Source organism: Rhamphochromis sp. 'chilingali', assembly GCF_963969265.1.
Source record: "Rhamphochromis sp. 'chilingali' genome assembly, chromosome: 16".
Taxonomy (NCBI): domain Eukaryota; kingdom Metazoa; phylum Chordata; class Actinopteri; order Cichliformes; family Cichlidae; genus Rhamphochromis; species Rhamphochromis sp. 'chilingali'.
In genome coordinates, this window is record NC_137943.1 from 26674040 (window position 1) to 26697202 (window position 23163).

The 23163-nt window shown below is 38.5% G+C and overlaps 1 protein-coding gene across 1 annotated transcript in view; it reads right to left on the minus strand.

Moving 5' to 3' along the window:
* ak5 (adenylate kinase 5) overlaps positions 1-23163 on the minus strand; it is a 104581-nt gene that overhangs the window by 72640 nt on the left and 8778 nt on the right. The window contains exon 5 of the mRNA XM_080906680.1: positions 17064-17177. Within this exon, the coding sequence (XP_080762806.1) occupies positions 17064-17177 (114 nt within the window). The remainder of the gene's footprint in view (positions 1-17063; positions 17178-23163) is intronic.

The following is a 23163-nucleotide window of genomic DNA, read 5'->3' on the forward strand; positions in this document are numbered from 1 at the left end:
CAGTGTTTAAACATACAGTATAACAAAATGTGGCTGTCATTGACAAGAAATCATCAGAGCGTCTTCTTATTTAAAAGAAGACTAAGTCTTCATTAGGTTAAAGTTCTATAGTTAAGTGCCTAAAATGTTAGGTACTGACTAAAACACATTTAACAGCTACTCTACCCTGTAAAGTGTGTAACTAACAAGTGCAGATCACTGAAGGATACTTTTATCTGCATAACGTAAAGCATCATCAAAGTCAGGCAATTTAGTTTCTATGGTAGTTCTGACCTCCTCAGGTGTGACTCACAGAAGCGCTAAATATCCTCCTCGTCTTGTACCTGACAACCCACCACCAGTGGGAACCTTGCACTATATAAAGCCTGCACAGCAGTTTATAAGTTAGTTTCCTCCAGCTTGTGTTTCACTTTGATGAAATGGACTTGATGAACACTCCAGAGTCTGCATTTTATCTGGCACAATGCCAGAGAACTAAAAATAGTCTGAACGACGATGCTTATCGAGGCACATGCCACTCCGGCAGTGCGATTCAGGCTTGAGTCTTATAGCCGCTGTTTTCTACGAGAACGGTTTTAGATAGATCTTTATTAAAATGGTTGTCCTCACGTCAGACTGGAGCAAAAAGACATCATGTCAGGCTGTTTTAATGCCGGCAGTTCAGTAAGTGAATCTATCTGTTTTGCTTCAAGGCCAGGAAGCATGTGGAGGCTTTCTTTCAAACACACACTCATACAGAGTCCTAAATAAGGTGCGTAAGCAGGCTGATGCTGACCTGATGGCTGTGCCAAACATCACTGCTAATAACCTTTTAGGGATGTTCTGCTAAATGCACTCGATTGAAGGGAAAACAACAACAAAATCCAAAAAAAAAAAAAGGTTTTGAAAAAAACAATGGCCGCAATTGACGCAGCTTCCTGTTGTACTGCAATGGAAAGTTAATATCTATCACAGAAGGTACATAAGACGGTTGCTGTATGCTAACAAATGGTTTTAGCATTTAAGGATTTTTGTTTGTTTGTTGTGATTGGATTTGTGTGCCATTTTATTAGGTTTTGTTTCTGGTTTATTGAGATAAGAAACTGATTCATTTAAATGAAAAATCTTGTTTCATACTTTTTCACATAATACTGCCTTACACAAAGAAACAGTTGAATATGGGCTCCAGTCCAGAGTGAACTTGGCTGCCTTGAGTTAATTTCATTCTCCTCTTCCTTTCTAAACATATGTAGCTGTAGACTATCAGGCGTCTCCATCTGTCTGTATAGACCCAATTGTTCTCGGGTGGTTTCCTCTCCATCCGCCCTGCATCTCTCATGGAGAGGAACAAATTTTAAATCTTTGACGTCTCCAGGAGCTTTCTAACCTGTCTAAATGAATAGAACAAGACTGCATAGTTTAAATAAATGTCACCATATATACTGTAGAAACTGGAGGATGGCAACCGATTGCAGCTGAATCACTCGGTCTATAAAAGTCACCAAAACGAGTAAGCTGTCCAACAGAATCTCAAGTAAAAACCCAAAAGATTTTCCAGGAACACTAAAGCTGGCATTTTATTTTCTTTAAAAATGATGAATTGAAGATAGTTGCAGTTTCATTTCCTTTTATTTAACTAATTGCATAATGGGCTAATCCTTTAATTTTTCATTGAGTGTATTCTGCTGAACCTCAGTTAACATTAATTTTTATTGTTATACTGAGTCTTGCAGTTATTTCCTTGATTCATTGGATAATTGGTCTATAAAGCACAATAAATTATGCCAACTAAGAACATTGTGGTTGTCTTTAAACGTCTCATGTCCAATCAAGAGTTACAAAATTCTAATTACTGCATGTGTGTTTGAAACACCCTCCATTATATTTACAAATTGGGCACTTTAGTACACCTTATTAGAATGTACTGGACTGAGTATAATTTAAAGCACCTTGAGGCAACTGTTATTATGATTTGGTGGTGTAAAAATAATACTGATACTGGTGACTATGGAGTCCATTTGAGTACAGTGAACTCATTGTCATATTTAAGAAACTATCTTGAGATGAACTGAGCTTTGTAAAATCAAGACTTAACAGACCAGGCCTTGTTTTTAGGTTTTTGTTGTCTAGTTTTGCTGAAGCTGTGTGAGTTTCCTGTTAGCTGATAAGAGTAGAACAAGGTGTGGTCTTCTTCTGCTGCAGTCCATCTGCTTAAAAGTTTGACTAACTACAAGTTCAGAGATGATATTCTACACAGAGAACTGCTGCTCTTTATCAGACCATCCTCTTTAAACCCCAGACATGGTTGTGTCCGGTGTATCAGCATTTTTTGAAATGCTCAGACCAGCCTGTCCAGCACCAGCAACCACATTCAAAGTCATTTATTTACATTTCTTCCTCATTCTCATGCTTAATTTGAATTTTTGCAGGTCATCGTACACAGATGAGTGTATACAAGACCAATAATGGCAGCAAAATCTAATTCTTGAGACCCATGAAATATCAAACATTGGACACTTTTCCTTAAGATTTTTTTAATAGACAATAAACAAAGAGTTCAACTAATCAATCTGTTACTGGGATAGAACAGAAAGCTGTCAAAAGTACTTGTGCTTTTATTTAAAAGATGATTTCTGCAACCATTAACCTGGTTCATAACCAGCAGTGAGATTCCTTTTGAAAATCGTATTCTTTGATTTTGTCCCAGAGTCACACAGAAAACTATAATGCCAACAAAGAAGAAACTTCAGTCTTTAACTGTAACCTGTGCAGATTCTGTAAATGTCACCCACCCACTTATCTTGCATATTCACAGTGGTTATGTGTCTAGATGGAAATTCACAGAAAACAAATAGATTTTTTTTTCTTGCTGCGGATGAAGAGAGCGGTGTAAGCTTGCTAAAAGAACAATTACATAACGTTACTGTTAGGTTTTTTTTCTTTTACTTCCCCTTAGACCAGGGAAGTCTCTGTCTTGCAGGAGGAGGAAGATAAAGAAATGCGCATTTGTAATACGCAGAAATTAATTATTCTCAGAGCAGAAAGTTGAGTTTCTCTCTGTTGTTTTTATAAGAACGAGCACTTACTGCAGTGTAGCTGCTGCTCTTTTTGCACTTTTTAAATACCCGGTATGATGCATGAGTATGGATTTACGAGACAAGATTCATGCAGGAAACTGATCGATAAACAATCAGAGACTTACGGTAGACACCCAAAATTGTGATTGATGTTCCATGACTATTTCAAACCAAAGCTGATAAATAGGTAGATGTGTGTGTTTTGGATTTAGGGACCTCTCCTAGCCAACTGACAGTGGCAAATAAAGAGACTGGCACTTTCATACTCAATAGGAGTATTTGCTAAATGGCTTGATGAAGGGATAGATGGTCTCTCTGGGCGGCTATAAAGAGAGCAGGGTTGCTGTGGTGGCCCAGAGGAGATGCCCATAAATGGCTGCTGTGATGCTGAAAAGGGCAAAGTAGCAGCATGGGGTGAGTAATGAAAATGGATGCTGCAGGCCCTCAGAGGATCACTCAGTTGTCCCCAAAGCTCCCAGGCTCCCAGGCAATGTGGGATCTGAAAATAAAGTGCTGAACCTTTCAGAATATGAAGCTCAAAGCAGCACTGAGCCTGTCTGAAAGTATCAGAGTCAATTTTATCTCTTTGAAGGTCTCTTTACAACCAGATCAAACGTAATCAAAGTTTACAGATACTCATATTAAATGTGTGCAATGTCTCAAATAACGAGATCAGTATTTGTGCAGATAATCCCTGTAAACCAAGAGCTCAGACTTCAGGCTGCTTTAAACATAAGGTTTCAGACAGTCGTTTCCCCACTGCTGTTTCAGAGCGTTCTCACTCCCGAGGCGTAACATGTCGACGTTTTGTCACGTCCCGCGGCGTTCCTGAGGAATGCGAAAGGAGACCTTCGGCGTTCTTATGGTACGCGGCGGGTTATGGCTGGGATCCAGTGCAATGACGCTTCCGCGGTAATAGATGTTCCAGCCCTGTATTCCAGCCCTAAACCTAACCTTATCCCTAGCCCTGACCATAACCTTATTCCTGACCTTAACCAGGACTTTAATGAAGTTAAATAGCGTGTTTCTAAGCGATTTGAATAAAAAGAGCGAACATGTGTAGATTCAGTCCAGACGGTTCTCATATTTCCTCTTTTTTCCGAGGTCGTCATTTAGGAACGTGGTGGGTAGCCGAAAACGTAATATGGTGACGATTTGTCACCTAGCGTAAAATGTTACGCTTTGGGAGTGAGAACGGGTTTGGCTGTGAGTGCAGAAGCCCCTCCCACCTGCTGTTCCAACCTTCTATTTATGAGTGGCAGCCAATTAAAATTGATCGTAAGGGGAAGACGGTCTCGAAGGGAGGGGCGCTATATGGATTGCTTCAGACAATTCGTATAACCTTAATAGGCTTAGTTTGTGAACCTCAGTGTCCAAAAAAATCTACTATTGCGAGTTGAGTTTTTTAAGAGAGGGTAAAAGATGATATCAGATTGGCGAATCATCGATCAAGTACACAGTTTCAGGCGTACGATTACAGTATCAAGCACAGAAAGAGCGATAACTAAACAGCTCTTTGTTTATCGTAAGAGACGTGTGTTTTTTAGTCCTAGACCATATCCTGTATTTGACTCCCGAAATAGCCATGTCCATGTAAACACACTCACCTCTACTATTGGTTCATATTTTTCACACAACATTCATGTAAATCCTTGCTGTCGACAACTCTCACTGGGTTAAATTGTTTGTTAGGCAGTCATTTTATCAATATCTGTGTCTGTGAGCTAAAACTACCTGCCTCACCAATCCGAACTGCTGGAGTCTCCAGGCTCTCTGTGGCTTTGTAACTGAGTGCGTAACTTGCTCTACGTCCTCCTCCTTCATCTTTAATCACAGAAGTCTCTTTCAGTAAGTAAACCTTTTTCCTCTCTTCTCTCTTTTTAAGCCCTCTTGGTCTAGAAGTGCTGTGCTGCTAATGATTATAAAGAGTTTCGAATCTTCAGCAGCCTCACAGGGACGTTTAGCAGCAGCATGATACAACGGCTTGCATAAGTCTTTTACAGCAGTTTTAGGTGTAGCTGTATAGTACTGGCAGAGGGAAAATATTCTTTAAGGGAAGAATGTAATAAATAAAAAACATTTTTAGCCACTCGATTGTGAAGATATCCAGCAGACGTTCGCAGCTGACAGATCCGGTTTTTGAATTGTTCTTGAGATAAAAAAAATAATTTGGGGATATCTATTTTGTAATCTTTGAGATAAAATAAACAGTTAATAATTAGATGTCATGGTTTAACTAAATAATATAATACCTATGTACATCTTTTACCATACAAAATACTCCTTCATATATTGTCCACGTTTTGCCCATGTCTATATGTAGAAGTCTTAGGTAGCATCTTTGTGGTCTTGAGTTCTCTAGGTTTTCTGATCATCTTTCAAAATATTTCTTCGGACGTTCATATACAAAGGACATCATGGGACGTTCAGCCGCATGGAGTACTACCACATTAGGTGGTACTGCACTGTAATGTAAAACAAGTTGAGCCGCATCGTGACGCCTCAAAACTACTGTTAGTACTTTACAACACCATCTGGAAAGTGTCTGACAAAGTCCTTTTTTTTTGTTGCATGGGGCAGCACGGTAGGGCACCAATGCCCTACCGTGCTGCCCCATGCAACAAAAAAAAGAAGCAGGTTAACACTGTTGCCTCATAGTAAGAAGGTACTAAATTCCACTTTCTTCCTACCAGAGTCCAAAGACGTTAGTGGGGTTAGGTTAATAAGTGATTAGTGTGAGTGTGAATGGTTCCCTCTCTCTCTGTGTTTGGCATATTTGGATAGTAGTACTATATTATATTGTTTGAATAATTCCTACATTAGGTTCCCAGCATTCTGCTTTGCTTAAAAGCAAACCAGAATACACAGAAATACCACAGGTATTTCCAGGTAATTGTCAAACATTAAAGTTTGCTTTAATAGGTTATTACATGGTAAATAGAAACTGGCGGTTTTGCATTTTCCAGCTGTTTACTGCTTATTACACAGAAACTATCATGGATGTTTCCATTTATTAATTTAGAGCATTAAACATAATATTTACATTCTTGCTTTTAAGCCAAGCAGAATGCTGGGAACCCAAGGTAGGATCAACTCAAGAATAATAATATAGCAATAGTATCCAAATATGCTTAAACATCATCCAATATTACTCTTATTAATATGAGGTTATTGCAATCTAAACTGAAGTTTAACTGAAACACTTGAGTGTGTGCATCTACTCACAGACAGCTTAAACACTTCCAACAAACTGGCTACAAACTGCCTGCTGCTCCCAGATGTCATAGTTAACTGCTGCACATGACATGTGAGTTACATTGTGCTCTGATGTGACCACTGAATGATGCCAAATAAGTTATGTAAAGATGCTGAAAAGGCAACTGGAAACTCAGCTATATATTTGTTGATTTAGAAAAAAAGAAAAAAATCCATGCGGTATCCTGCACCAGTGTCTCCCAGGATTACAGACCTGTGGCACTGACTTCCCATCTCATGAAGACCCTGGAAAGACTCATCCTTATCCAACTCTGACCTATTGTCAGGTCACATCAGGATCCCCTTCAGTTCACTTACCAGCCCCGTCTCGGAGCTGAGGACGCCATCATCTACCTGCTCAATCGTGTCTACGACCATCTGGGGAAGCCGGCGAGCACTGTGAGGGTCACGTTTTTTGACTTTTCCAGTGCATTCATACCATTCATACAACATTGTGTGTCTGATAAGGTGATCAGCAACATAGAGGCACCACAAGGGACCGTCCTCTCCCCTTTCCTCTTCACCCTCTACACCACAGACTTCAGCCATTGGACAGAGACCTGCTGGCTTAAGAAGTTTTCACTGATGTTGTGGGGATGGAACTGGACTCCCTTAAGTCAAATGCACCACTGAACGACACAGGAAATCATTCTTGCCTGTGGCCCTCTCCCTGTACAACTCCTCCATCTAATGCATAGATTTACAGTTTAGAGTAAAATTTCAATAATGTATATTTAATCTTTGTAATATTCTGGATATTTATAAGTGAGCTGTTTGTATATATTAGAGCTATTTCTTATATTTTGTAATTTTGAAATATATTTTTTTATTTAATTCAGTTTGTTGCTGTACTCATTGTCTTGGAGCAACTGTAACCACATAATTTCCTTCCGGATTAATAGTGTGTTCTGATTCTGATGAAAGGCACCATTATTTTTTTCTTTCAGTGTAAAAAGTTGTAATGTATAAAAAATGACATCCTCGAGTTGATCCCATAAACAGTCCACAGAAGGGTAGACCTAAAGGAACACCTTCGAGGAAATATGATTCATTGTTTAACATAAAAAGGTTCCATGTCTGAAAAGTGAAGTCAGAAGTGCCGTAAACCTGCATTCTTTTTAATTCAGAAGGCGGTGACTCCTCTGGTTGCAAAGAGGCGTCTATTCAGTCTGTCAGCTTGTTGATCTATGATCTAACTAAATAACATTGGTTCATTTTATAGACTATCATTCTCTTTAGAGTCAAGGGGAAACAAACCAGAGTGCACCAAACCTCAAACATTAATTCCTGTAAACTCATTGCACCACAAACCCATTTGTTCTCATTTGTATGCCTCACCCTTCCTTCACTTTCCCCCTTTTTGTCAGCCTCTCTGAGACATATCGGGAAATTTGCCAGGCTGGGAGCCACTACAGATTTTCAGTTAGACCTCTGCCATACTTTACCCTCTCCTGTAGCTCATCAATAAATGAGTATCATTCATATTTTGGGTTGGGGTTCTTGCTAGTGAAACATCCCTACTGGCAAGAAGAGACTAGATTTAGACAAGTGGGTGGAGTCCATCCATAGACCATACAGATCCACTGCACTAATAGACACCTGCTAATAAGTGTTAAATAGGATTCAAATGAAATACTAAGAAATTTTACTCTTGAAAAGTGGACTATAGAATTCTTGGGCAGCCTTGTAGTACAATCAGCTATATTTAAATCTTTAAGAAAAATAGAAACACCTTAAATGCAGTTGAGAAGTTAATTGAATTGGCTTGTAGTCTGGTCGCTGATCATAACAATAAAAGCTTCAAGCCTTAAAACAAATACTGGTTATTGTATACCCCAGGCCTGCCGCATGCTTGCATTAATATCTAGGTGGTCATCAGCTCACATCCAATCATTAATGACTTTATGAACTGTTTCTGAGCGGTTGCTAAGACACACTTATAAACAAAGCTGCATGGATATCTACCTTATGTAACATCCAGTAGACTTTCTCTAGTCCTGATCTAACAGCAGTGCCCCTTTACAAACCGCTGTAAGCTATTTTAAATGACACTTAAATAACATTCTGACAATAAAAAAATTGAATCAGCTTAACTGAATTTCAGAGACTGCTGCTTATGAAAAGCGGTGATTTATACGACTTCCGGGCCGTGAATGTGAAAATGCCTATTAACACACAAATGTGTGGCAACATAGATGAGTTAGCCAGTGACTGTGAGTTTATTGAATTGTTTACACATTAGCAGATGTGATCTGCTCCATGTTTGGAACAGCTGGAAACACACTTATAGCTCAGCTTTGAGGTGTATCAAAGAAGGGAGGAGTATGTGATTGGGTGGGTGTTGCCTGGTTAGCACTGATTCTCTACACGAGCCAGCCACATGTATCCTCTTGTTTATGTGTTTTGTTTCCTCAGGCAGCTTTCAGACAGGGAGCACGTACTGAGTGGAATCTGCTGTCAGGCGCAGCGGACCGGGGAGACGACAGCAACCTCATTATGAGCTATTATTACACCCAAACTTGGCCTCTTCACAACAACAGGGAGAGAGGGTACAAAAACCAGAGTGGCAAGAGGATATAACAAAGACATTCGAGTGGGTTACATATCCACAGTGGTTACTGTGATGGGCCCACAGAAACCCCTCACAATGCCTGAATGCTTGTTGTTCAATAAATCTGGCATACTTGGAAAATCATCTTATTATAACTGTGGAAATGTTGTTCTCTTGTGATAAAAAAAAGAAAAAGATCTTAAGGGACTTTCAGGTTAAAGTTAAATATATAAAACAAAACTAAATTGTATGTTAATCTGTGACCTGAACGAAATTAAAGTAATATAAAATAGTGCAATGAATAACACTATCTCATTACAACGCTCTGCTGAGAAACCTTGGGTTCTGGCATTTGTTTGAAATTTACTTTCACATACCGTATACCCCAGACGAGTTCCTCACTCCACAGTCTCCCCCAGTGGGGAAATACATCTTGAGACAGTGCAGAAATCCACAAAGAGCTCAAAGCTTTGACACAGCCTTGAAACTTGCCAGATCCCAATCTGATTTAGCCGCTACCCAGGTCCTGTCTCCATGCGTCGCCCAGGACAATTTCAAAGTTGTGGCTGACTGGTGCATATTTAAAGCATCTAAGATGCTTCTACGATACTTTCTGCACAGCTGGCTGCAGAAAGAAAAAGCTGTGGATCACTTCTTATATTACAGTCGTTACTAAGGAATTTAAAGAGCGCCATGGCCGACCTAATCATTTATCGCTGATGAGTAGCAAAAATACACAGTTGAAGATTAGTATATATGTAAGCAGTGATGATTCGTATATAGATATATATACAGAGCATTTTCTAACTAATTCCTAATGAGCTATTTTAAAGTATCATAACATCATGTATAACTAAACTACAGTAAGTTTCCCAAATAAACCAAAGACAGTACAGAAAAATTAGAGTACTCAGTGGTATAATTAACTAGTCTGTTCATATACTTCATAGTCTTTTATATCATGGTTTTTATTCAAATTTGCTGACTATGAGGTAGTTTTATAACTGAGTGTGAAGCTCGGGTAGTAAACTCAGCATTGATATATCATATCCGTTTACCTGTAAGTTGATTTAACAATAGAAAGCTGCTTATTTATACTTCCAGAGACATGATCAGACTTGCTTGAGTCATGTCAGGGTGTGTTTGGTGAATACAAGTTCAGTATTATCTTTTAAATGAAATGCTTTTTATTAGATGTTTCACAAGATTCACAAGTCTGTGTCAGCTCAACAAATAATACAGTGCAGCCCAAGTGTGGGACCAGAGGCAGCTAAACAAAGACGATTCTCATTCTGAAGCCGAGGAGAGCGGCAGCTTGAACTGCTAATTGTCTGTAGGTTTGACACTCAGAGTGACAGTGATCGTGTTAAACTTGTTTTTAACTGAGTTGGTAGCACACTGTGACTAATGCCATGCAACTGAAAACAGAAACGGTGACGTCTGGGATGACAAAATAAAAACTGTTTTGGTTTGTGCTCGACTTCATGTAAGCATGTTTTCATATATTAAGTATGGTTATCTCTTTCTTCTGTATTTATAGGTTATATCTTTTTGCATGCACTCATGTGCTAATGCACATTTGTTGTGTGTCACAACCATGTGCGTTCATGCACTTTCATGCTTTGACCTCTTTGCAATTTTATGCATTTGCCTGTTTATTTCACTGTACATGTAAATACAATTTTGCATATTTCAGTGTGTATGAAGCACGTTTCCTTGCGTGTCTGCATACAAAAAAAGGCAATAGGAAAACATAGTTCCAGAGACAGAAATGGTCTTTTGGACCATTTGTTACCCTAACTGAAGAGAACAGCCTCTGTAGAGCCACATGACTGGCTGTGGCTGTCTACAATGACAAGCCATTTGGATGTGTTGACTGGAAAGATGACGAGATAAAGCTCCACACTATCTTTCAGTAAGTGGCGCTTTCAAAAGAGTCCCATCTGGTTTTCCCTGCAGGAGCCCAAAAAACACAAATTAATCAACCATTCTGTGCCACAGTGGAGCTGCAGTTTTGTAGAGAGTACCAACGCTGTTTGATAGTTACAGAATATTCACAGGCTGCATCACAGCTTCCTTACGTGACACACCGACAGCACATACTGTCATTGATTGAGGCACTTGCTGCTGCACTGATCATCAAACCTGGTGAAACACCTTTTGGTGCAATCTTATGTCCAAAGGTACAGCAGAGTTGTTGCTGGACAAATAACAAATCACACTGTGAGAATTGTTCAGACCTCACAGTTTTTCCATAAATTGTCAAAAAATATTTCCAGCACCAACAAGAAAAAAAAAGGTTGCCTTATGTATTAAATTTGCGGTAAAATGTTTGATAGAAAGGCCAAAAAGTTTTTTTTAATTAAAAGTGGTGTTCAGGTGCATTGAGTATCTTCATGGTACATCCAATAAAAACATAACCTTTGAGAAGGAGGTAATGTTTTTGGTAGTGTTTGCATGTGTGGGTGTGTGTAACTGTTGACACGATAGCTTGAAAAGTTTTAAAGTAATTCTGATAAAACTTTGAAGATGAGTAGAGCGGGGTCATGCTAACAATCCATTAAAATTTGCCTTACATCCACCAAGGACTTCAAGGTCAACTTATTGATCTGTTGCTCACATAACTTGCATCATGCATCAACACAGCAATAAAACGGCATTAAGTTGAAATCAGTCTATCATTAGTCAGTTTCCTACTGAATGGGGTCAAGCTGGCAATTATATGCAATCTGTTTGTAATAATACTGTAAAATAAATGAGCAGGAATTGCAAATCTGGTCTTGCCTGTTCCGAATCAATCTACATAAACCAAAGTTCACAATAAGTATTGCATTCAGAGTCCAGCTGAACCATCATCGATCTGAAACAGAATAATAATAGAATGTGACATGAAGCTGCAGGATCTTGTGTTTGGTGTTTTTCTCATGTTTTATGGCCCAACAAAGTAATAAAATAAATGAACAAAATTAACATATTCTTGTGTGATATACTGACTTGGTGGTGACAAGGTGAGACTTTAATCATTCTTTTTTTGTAAAATGTCTTCTTGAAATGTTAATCCTTTCCAAGTAGGACTTGAAAGTCTGCTGTCCTTCCGTCTTGTTCCCTGTAATGCAGCTAAAATTGCTGACATTACAAGGTCAGGATTATCTTCTACTGACCTCAAAAGGCCCTAAACGGCTCTAAAAGTCACTCAGCGCTTATTAAAAAGCTGATAAATCTTAAGTGAGTTTAATAGTGATTGAGAGCATTAGTCCCACTAAAAGCAATCGACTGTTTTGTGACACACAATTGGCCACTCAGCTGTAGAGCCGGACTTTCCTTTAGAAGCTCAGAGGAAAAAAAAGCATACACAAGCTGTATCCCAGCGTCCGTGTTTCCAGAATATTTGTACTATTTATCATCTTCATATCAAACCTGATGTTTTCAAAAAGGGAACAGCATGGTGGTGTGGCTGTAAGCCTCACAAGCAAGAAGGTTCTGGGTTCGAATTCAGTCTGGTGTCTCCCTGTGTGTGTGTGGGTTCTCTCCGGGTACTTTGGATGCAGTTTAGAGAGCGTAGGGTCAGGTTAGTTGATTATTGTAAGTTGGATGTAGGTGTGAATGTGATTATGAATGGTTGTCTGTCTCTATGTGTTTGCAATAAACTGGTAACCTCTGTAGGGTATATACCCTGTCTCACCCTGGGATAGACTCCAGCGCCAGAATTGGATAAGTGGAAGAAGATGGATGAATGGCTTTTCAAAGCATTTTGTGACTTCCCATAAAAATTCCTTCTTTAAGTACTGCAGTTTCTAGAAGATAAAGCCAAAAAAAACATCATCAACTTCCTACTTTGGTCAGATGCTTGATAATGCAGAGACCATGAACCAGTCTGCCAGTCAGAACGTCTTCAGAGTTCCTGCTCAGTGAGCTGTTACCTGTTCATTTGAAGAACATTGAACAGTGGCAGGACAGCAAAATGGTAAATAGCTGATCAGAAGCTTGATAGGGCCTGTTGTGAACTTGAGGTCTGTGATAATGTCAAATATCAAACACTAGGTGGGGGACAAGCAAAAAGGCAGACTCTGTAGACACACTGACTGGTTGTATTTTGAATGATTTTTTTTTTTACTGTTTTAATAATCAAAGAGAAAATAAAAATTACACAAATTAGTTCAATCAGTACCTTTAAAAACTGATCTCTTTAACATTGAACTCTGCCTCTCAGCAAGAATTTCATAAAACTGGAGAGAGGCAGAAAGGCAGGAAAAGGAAGCACCAATAAACTGGACCTGAGAAAAATAACTAATGCCAACTAGCCTCCCATAATTCTATCACATGGAGTGCAATAATCAGACTACAGCATTTGCCATCAGCTCAACAAGTACTACAACACCATAAATGAAAAATAATGATGGGAATGTAGTAAAAGAACAGATGACATCAAACATCTTTCAGTGTTTGCAGGCTTCAGGGTAAAAAAAAAAAGCAAAACATAAGAAAAATTCAACTTAAAAAACCCTTAATTTGTCTTAGAGTAAATTGTTAAATGTTGTCATTTCTATGCTTACCATCCATCTCTACATTGTTTAACTGTGGGATGAAAGGAATTTTACTGTCCCCCTCCCCAGATTCTCCAGGTTCTGGGTGGGGGGCTGTAGTCTTTTATTACAGACACATCCTTGTGCTTTTTGATGTAAGCTTCCTGCTTTTATGACCCTTTGGTCAGCAGGAGGTAACACACACACATTCTTACACACACACACACACACACACACACACACACACACACACACACACACACACACACACACACACACACACACACACACACACACATTCTTACAGAAGTTCACACATATACATACAATGCCTTGTCTTAGAACCATGTGGGCGTTGCTTTGCTGTGATGTGTTTTGTGTGAACTGTCTCTCAATAAAAGGCAGCGAGAGGAGGCCGTCGTCGGGGTCATTTTCGTGGTGGACACAGACGAGGACTCCCTTGCGCAAATGATCGATCGACTGTCTTGTTTTCTTCATGATGAATAAGTCTCTAGAATTAGCGGGGCTTGTGGAAACACAGACCCAACAATTTGCCTTAGATTGCAGCAAAATAAGTAAATTGCACTCCTGTAAAGGACCCAGTCATAATATTCTTAGTGAACAATTTACCTGCTAACTTAGATATTTCTGCCATATTAGAGTTTAATGAAAAGAGCCCGAAAAGAGTCTGTGCCTCAACATTAAATTCCCACACCAATGACGTCAATGCACCATTAAAGTTGTTACCAGAAGCATCCACTTATCCACTTTTAACAAATTATGAAATACGAACAATAACTGTCATCGAAACCTGAAGAGGATTTCAGTTTGACTTTTGTCATATGCAGCTTTCTAATGCAAAATAGTTGCAAAAATAAACTTTAATCAAAGGCAATTGGAAGAATGCTAATTTGGATGCGACAACTTAAATATTTAAGTCTTAAAAACCCTCATAATGGCCTGTTGTCGCTGTGTAGCTCCTGATATTTAGCATATCAAACTGACGTAGATTTACTCAAACCACTAAGCCATGATACGCTCAGCTCTTTTAGTGCTGGAGATGAACTAGACAGGAAACGGTCGGTGTGTCGAGAACAACCAGCTCATTTACATACTTGGCTTGTAGCAGGTGCCTACTTGAATGGCTCTTTGTGTGTGTGTCAAACACACAGACAACAATTTTCACTGTGTCTCCCTGACAAAATAAACACAGTGACTTTGAAACTCATCTGGTGGAGCATGTGTGCCTGTTAGTCACAGACTGAAACAAAGGAAAAACATAGAAATATAATGTTGTCCCATCTACAGTAGAGTTAGGAATAGAAATCTTGAAATTTGAATCAAGACAATAAAATAGCAATGGTGATGTGCGCAGTTAAATTACCAAACAGATGTAATTGTAATTAGTTATTTAATAAAAAAAAATGTGTCATTTGATTACAGGCACTAATCACAACACCGCCGAGGAAGAACCAAACACTGCAGTTCCTCAAATGACCACTTGATGCTTTCAGTAAAATTGAGTAATTTAATAATACATATATTTTTTAAACTTTACATATGAAATAAATGTTTTACAAACTGGTGGAAGAAACAGTTTTAATCTTTGTATCTAATCTAATCAAACTTTATGGGGATATTTGATGTATCACAGCAGCACAAAGCATTCACAAGATACTGCTGCTTGACCTGTTTTACCATGTGCACTTCACATTGCTGTAACTCCTCAGCCATTTTAGCCCACAGGTAAAAATCTAAATGGTTCGTGAAAGATGAGAATTATTTTGTAATTTTAATTAGTCAAAATTAGAAAATACACCCAGGCACCCTGTGTAATACTTGGGCGATAAAGGGTTAAGGCTTAGAGTTTTTTCACTTTACCTAATTTGCATCACTGAACTGACTCTCTCGAATGAGTTTATAGTGTTGGTTTGTTTCACAGTAAGATTAATGCAAATATGTGACAAATAAACTGAACTAATGTGTTCTTAACCATTATTTATTCTGTATTAATACCAGTATACATTTTTATGTGATATAACAATGTGATACTGCAGCATGCTTTTACGTTCGCTAGTGTGCACACCAGAAGGGCGACCACGGACACGTATAAGAGCAAGAAAAGCAGGACTTTAAGAAACTGGTTAAAAAGCTCGACCCAAGATAAAACATCCCAGGTGGAAAATATTTTTCTATTTTATCATGTCACGAGATACAGGGTTGAATTACTTAAGCTGTTAAACGGAAGCACAGTTTTCACCCCTTGTTCACAAATAAACTGGCCAAAACTGTCTTTTACTGCTCGAACCATCAAACGGCTGAACATGAGCAATACATAGGTTGCCCAATCGGGAGTGAAAATCTCTGTATATTGTAGGCAACATTTTGTCTTATGTTAATGCATACAAATGTCATATGAAGTGCAATCAAATTTCCCCACTGGGGCAAATAAATGAATAAAAAAATCCATGCTATTCGATCCTTTATTTTAATATATTTGGGGAAAATAACACCGAGCTACTTATGAGCTACATTTGACCCATGGTGTGCCGCTGTGTCACTACTCCTGCTTTATAACAACGCAACTGCGGCTGCTGGCATCTTGTTTCAATAGACTTGCACTTCAAATTAGGAAGCGTGTCATCAGTGACTGTAGCTCATTAGAAAAGAAGGATGGAAAATGCCCTTCGTTCACTTATACTTATAAATGCTGCTGACTGCAAGCTGCAATCATTAATAAAACATTTTTCAGTATTTCCTTTCCTGTATTGCTCAAATATTATATCATTTTGAGGCTATGTTACCCACCCCCACTAACAGACCCTCAAGAAGTTTGTGCTCTAGTTTTGGTGTATGGTATTCTAATATTTTTCAGTCTGTTGCTTAGTGCTAATGAGAAGGCGTCTGCCAGAAAGTCTGTGGATACAGCTTGCCAACCAAGCTTGCTGTCATTAGCCGATAACTTACACAGTTCGCACACAGTATAAAGATAAAATGCCCCTTGTGCGATTAAACACAGCAGGTATGAAAGGGTTGTTGTGTACTGCACATGAGACAAAGTGACTCTTTTATATATAGAGTCAATGAAACATGAAAGCAATTTTCATAACTCAAAGAAATATAAAATTGTTTAGCAAATCTCCAAACACAGAAAATACTCTTTATGTTTGCAGATTAGATGTGACAGATAGTTTAAGCCTAAAGGCTACAAAATTAAGATTTATGTAAAATGACTTAAGTTATAAACATGAAAACAGCATCTGAGCCCAGGATGAACAAAGCAATAGAAAAGGGTGTCAAACATAAGGCTCAAGGGCCAGAATTCGCTTGGCAAAGACTCCAAGCTGGCCCACTGGACGCCTTTGGAAAATGTGAAGAACAGCCTCTGCATTAAGTCAACAGAACCTTTTCTTTAAATTTACACATGTATTTCTAACAGCTTTAGCCAAAAGAGTCATGCTGACAGAATTATTCAGTTACTGCAGCAGCATTTCTTTATCATGAAGAAAAAAAGATGCACTGCTGAAATTGCTCTTTCTTTTTCTTATGTAAAAATAACTCAGGGATTAAATGTGTAGTTAAGCCTAATTACACTGATAGTAAGAGGAGTTTTACTGGTCTGGCCCACAATGTAAAATAATTTGGACATTCGTGCATTAGAGGATAAATGAGACTCACCTGGTCCTCAAAGGACAGGGCCTGTCCGACGTCCCGAGGGAACCCATCTATGACGATACCGTTAGCATCCGGGATCTTCATAATCTTCTGCTTTATCTCAGTTATTGTCGTCTCCTGCAAATCATCAAAAGCAACATGATTCATAATTTTCATCACTTGGTGCAGGGAGCTCATTAGATTTTTAATCAATAAACTGAGTAATTAGCCACTGTCTTGGTGTCCAAAAGCATATTTAACTACACTCACATCTGAGATGCCAAATAGTGGGGGCCGTTTTCTCAGTGAAGAGAAAGACATTGCAATTACAGAGTTATACAATTTACGGTTGTGATTATAATTCAGAGATAAAAAGATTAATTTTATCAATGGCTTTTGCAGTTTCTTGTGTAGCACTGTAAATCTGACAAATAATGAAGGGTATCTGATTTGGAGCCATAAATACGGTGAATGAAAAATCCACTATATCATTCATCTGTTCATCCAGCTGTTGTTTAATATTTCTGAATGCAGCTGAATGACTCTGTTGAGAGGTCCTGAGGTCAGAGCGTGCCAGCATCTTTTAGCATCACTTGCTTCCTCTTGGCTGGAGGAGGTCAACATGTTTGAACGTATTTCTCCAGGCAGAATGCACCACATGATATGACAGAGATACATGAGCAATGCTCAGAACTAAAAATAACATGAACAACACAGACATTTAATTTCCCTCTGACTGCAGAGTGTGAGCGGCAGCCTGACAGACTACGCAGAGATAAACCTAATCTAGATTCCATAAACCAGATTAATGTATGCTTGTAAGACTAACTCAGAGAATCTGATCTAAGAAAAGCCCTCTGAGCCGCTGCACGTCTCGCAGCAGAGCTCTCACAGGAACGCGAAGCATCAAACAACTCACCTGCAGCTGCACAGACTCCGTATGCAAAATTACTTCTGTTCAGCCATTTGTTATTTGCAATATACACGGCAGACTCTGAGTAGCTTTCTAAATAGTGCAGAATAGACTGAGATTTCAAATAAATGTTTCTCATTCCGTGCTCACTAACAGATCTGGTGTTGCATGATTAGAATTTCCACATCCATCAAATGTCACGCATTTTATTATAGTGTTTCCAACATGTCAATTACATGGTAAGAGACACCTCGTTTGTCTATTTTTGGTGGAACTAGTGCATGCATTCATCACAGTGCACCGTGTAGCTAATGGAGAGTGATTTCTAACTAGTTTAAAGTGGACCTATTATTCTAATTTCCAGCCCCATATTTTCATTCTTGGATGTGACTGGAGTAGCTGTGCATGTTTCACAGTTCAAATTAATCATCATTAATCTTGTACTGGCTTTTGGTGCAGTCCCTTGGTGCAGCCACTTTGTGAAACAAACCATTTTAGCTCGTCTAACTTTAGGAGATTCTTTTACCACAATGCACTGCAGCACAGAAATAGCTCCTGAAACATTAAAGCTGGAAGAACATTATTGGGGAACAGGATAAAAGAAAAACAATTATAAAGTCCTCTATACAGATGGATGTCCATTGCATCTGTTGATGTACAACAGCAAAGTGAATTGATCATTATTACTGTGCATTTAAGGAATGATCTACTATAACCAATATTACAGATAATTCCTTCTTTGAAGAAAGAACTAAAGTAAACTAAAATACCCCTGAATTCTACTCAGTCTCTCTTAAAATGGTGACAATATTTTATAGTCCAATGACATATGGCTCCAAGACAGTGAAGCCATACGGTGGTTCTTTCAGCAGTTTGGTAGAGAAATACTTTTAATGAACAACCTGTGATTTTGTGAACTCACCTGAATCTACCATTTTATACCAAAACACGAGCACTCAGAGAGCGCAACTCCCCCAGACGGCAAGGCCTACACTAAAACTTTCATATTTTATGATGTTTTTATTGCAACATGCTGATGTCAGCATGCTGATGTCAGCATGTTGTTGCATCATTGTGACATCATTGGGTGTGGTATTGAAAAAATAATAATTGCGTTGTACAGCCCTCTCCATGCCTATATTATTTATTGAATTTTTCTCTAGGTCAACTTTGACCTTGGTCATTAACAGTGGAGGTCAAGATTCTTGGCCACACCAAGGTCGAGGCTGGTTCTTAGAGGTGATCATGCATTTGCGGTCGTGGCGCCTAAAATGTTTAATGATTTGCCTCTCCACATTAGACAGGCTCCTACCCTCAAGCTTTTTAAATCCATCCATCCATCCATTTGCTTCCGCTTATCCTTTTCAGGGTCGCGGGGGCCGCTGGAGCCTATCCCAGCTGTCAAAGGGCGAGAGGCAGGGTACACCCTGGTACACCCTGCCTCTCTGTCCCTGTGTGTCTTAAAACACATTTCTACTCACTGGCTTTTAATACTGCATGAGAGCTATTTAGTTATTTATTTGTTATTAGCTATTTGGCATTGATGTTAATTGATATTGCTATTTTATTGTGTGTTATTTTATTGTGTAATTTGTATGTTTGTACAGCACTTTGGTCAACGCCACTGTTGTAATTAAAAGTGTTATATAAAAAAAATAGAAATAAATAGAAATAGAAGTCTGTGTGTAATATAAAGTTTTTACTGTGTCTCACATTGGTTTGACCTTGACCTGATTTTCACCAAAATGAAATCAGCTCGACCTATTTCTGTTATCTACCATCACACAAAATTTGAAAATGATATCACGAAAACCGGATGCTAGACTGCTAAGAAGCAAAGAGCTACGCAGACAAACAAACTAATTACATACTCTTTACCTTTGGGGGAGAATTAGCTATAAATGGTACATGCAGGAATCTTAATGTGGGTAAACCCAATCATTTCTGATTTCTGGACATCAAATACTGCCACTCTTTGGAAGCAGTAATACTTAACATGCAATAAAATCTGTATTTATAAGTTGGAAGAGTGACAACGGTGTTAGGAACAAGTTTCTCAGCCAAAAGGTCGTGCTATGTGCTCCATGTGTGCACTGAAAACTACTTTGTTTGGTTTTGCAAAAGGCTGTAATCTGATTTAAAATATAACCTTTAACCCTGCATGCTGAAAGATGACATTTAACAGAACAAATGTCCAGTGGGAAAAGCTGGAAGTTTTCATTTACTGTTGGCCATCAAAGCAATAATGCCAAAGGACATGTTGTGTCTGTGAGGCACAGATAGTATTTAGATCTCTGCTCAGTAAATCGACTAATAAAAGTCACTCGGAACTCGTACTCCTAGTAGACAAGTTATTTCTGATTTATTGAGATTAAAATGCCAGAAATCAGAATTAATAAGTAAGTGCAAAAAGCAGAAGATCATTGACAGTTTTCATATTTACTTAACTTTTTTCAGACTGAGTGTTGACTGAACAATATTTGAGTGCTGCTTCAACTGAGACCAATGAAATTTGCAATGGAGAGTAAAAAAAAAAAAGCCACAAATATTAAAGGACAGAGGTGAAAGCTGGAAATGATGAATACCCATGGAGTCATTTGACCTGGAAACAAATAACAACTGAACCTTTATAATAGTTTAGATTTTTAAGAAAAGATAGATGAGAGAGGTTAACATACAATCAATATGGCCATGAGTGACAGGGTAATTTTGGACTTTTAATGATTTCTTTGCACTGTTCTTTTTCTCACTTGGAACGATAATACAGCCTCAATATACATCCTCCTGAGATCCAGCCTATTCATTTATGTCCTATTCATGGTGCTTCCCCGTGGACAGTGATGCTGGTATCAAAGGCAGTTTTCAGTTCATGGAAAGCTTGAGACTTGGATGGTTCCTGGGCTGTTCCCAAAAAGTGTTTCCTTTCACCTGAAGGGGTCAGTTTGGGTCATCTTCCAGATCTTGGCAAAGTGGTGACACATCTGAATAACTTGTACTTATGTACAATTGTTTGATGACCCGTTTAGAAATTGCTCCAAGAGATTTTGTAAATCTATAGTTCTCTTTGATCTTCAGCTCCTTGGACTTTCCCATTGTTCTGGGTATTGGTTAATCCAAAAAGTGCTGTCAAACTAATTATTATAATGAGTGTATGCAACCTTCTGACCACAGGCGCAAAAATATACTTTATGTATCCCAAAAGTTTGTCTGTGGTAAACATGGTTAATGTGAGTGTAAGTCTTCCAGCTTTATGTTTAACTCTCAGTCATGACAGCGGTATTCATCTTCTCATCTGTTGCTTTTCATGAAAGCAAATCCATGCACTCCCATGCCATATGACTTCTTCCATTTCTAAGGCTTTATACTCAACTCTCAAAGTAAACTCCATGACGTCTTGAATCTAAGACTCACTGATAAATGATCAAAATGACTCCAAACTCTTCTTTAAGCAATATTATAATTTATAATTAATAAATCTTTTGAATTCATGTGGAATAAAATGGGAGAAAAAATGCACATGACCTCAGACACCGCTAAAGACCAGCTGTGAATCAGTAAGAAGTCCTTGAGTATGCACAAAAACAGTACTGTCATCTGGGCTCTTGTTTAAAGCTTCTGAATAACAGCCTTCTTACACACTCAGGAGCGTTTTTGCCTCCTTCATTATATGCAGAATCATTAAGAAACCAAATTCTAATCTGCTTTGCTAAACTAATTATGGTGGGAAATTAAATACCTAACAGCCGCAAGTCACTTTATCATATCTAATGTGTCTGCAGTTTGGCCCACGTTGCCGTTTATCTCATCGGTTGCTGGACTGACATGTAGTGAATGGCGACACGGCGAAGCGATGTCTTACCAGACGTGCGAGTAAGGGATGATAAATGATGAACTAGGCGATTCCTGAAGGTGATTCATGACGCAACAGAACCTGAGAAGTACGTCATTAAGCAGGTGGGGGCTCGCGTCTGTGTTACAATTGTTCAGTGTGCTATATAACCAGTACATTACAGTTTATAGATCATTCGTCTGGGTGTTTTCATTGTGTACATCCGAAAAGTGGGAGTTTCATCATTTTATACAAAAGATGAACTCTTAATAGCTGCTTTTATATCGTTACAGAAAATATATTCATGTTTAACCAAAGCTTAATACACAGAAGCATTAGTGACATACTTATTTTTCCCAGAGGTTAATACAGGAAAACACGTGGCACAAACTCTGGTATCACTCCTCTAGCCTAAAAACCACAAGAGAGCGCGTGCATTTCCTGGTAAGACCTCCAACATCTGAAAAAGTACTTTATCAAAGTGTGCTTCTGCATTTTGTGTTAAACAGTGAAACCCAAGCAGAGTATTTCCACACAAGTACCACAATGTTTGTGCATCCTTGTTTTATTTGTTCTCTGTCTGTTCTATATATATAAATAGTTTTGCCACTAATCGGACCCTGATCCCATGTCATGTCTTCACAAGACAAGTTGCTTATATCACTAAAGGTAATTGATTTATGAGGAAACAAATGTAGCTTGTTTAGACTAAGCCCTGTGCTCACCTACTCTCTGCTGACTCGGCTTTTTGGGATTATGGTCAGGTTTTTGGGCTTCCACTAGATCCAAAGGATAACCAAGGTAAACTTTCACACTGATCAATGAGTACAACTGTAGAAAACTAAACTAAAAATGTTGATAAAAGTGAAATCTTTGGCACAAAGCTTTACCTTCACCTGCAGATTCTGCAGATACACAAACAGGGGTAGAGAACGCGATCACTGGGACATTACCCAATAACTGTGAACTACAGGTTAAAGCCAAGAAATTGTCACTTCACCGTCTTGTTTATCTGGAGTCAAAAGTGCTCATATTTGGACAAGAAGGTGAAGCTGGTGAATGACACTTGAAAATTTAATGGATAAACATGCCTCACTTTAACACCTAAAGTCTACTTAATGATGTAATTGCTTCAAAAAGGCTCCTTTTCAACAGCTTTATGGTTAACAAAAAGGAGTGAATTTAGCTAAAGGCAACATAATGACTCATTGGAAAATAAATATTAGTATGTATGGTACTACATTGTATACTTTTTATTCAAAATTCTCTACGGACATGCTGTGTGTAGATAACTTAGAATATTATCTGAGATTTCAGTTTCAGATAAAGAAGTGGCATTTCAAATCTGCGTACTGGCAGGAAATTAAACCTGAAGGACGAAC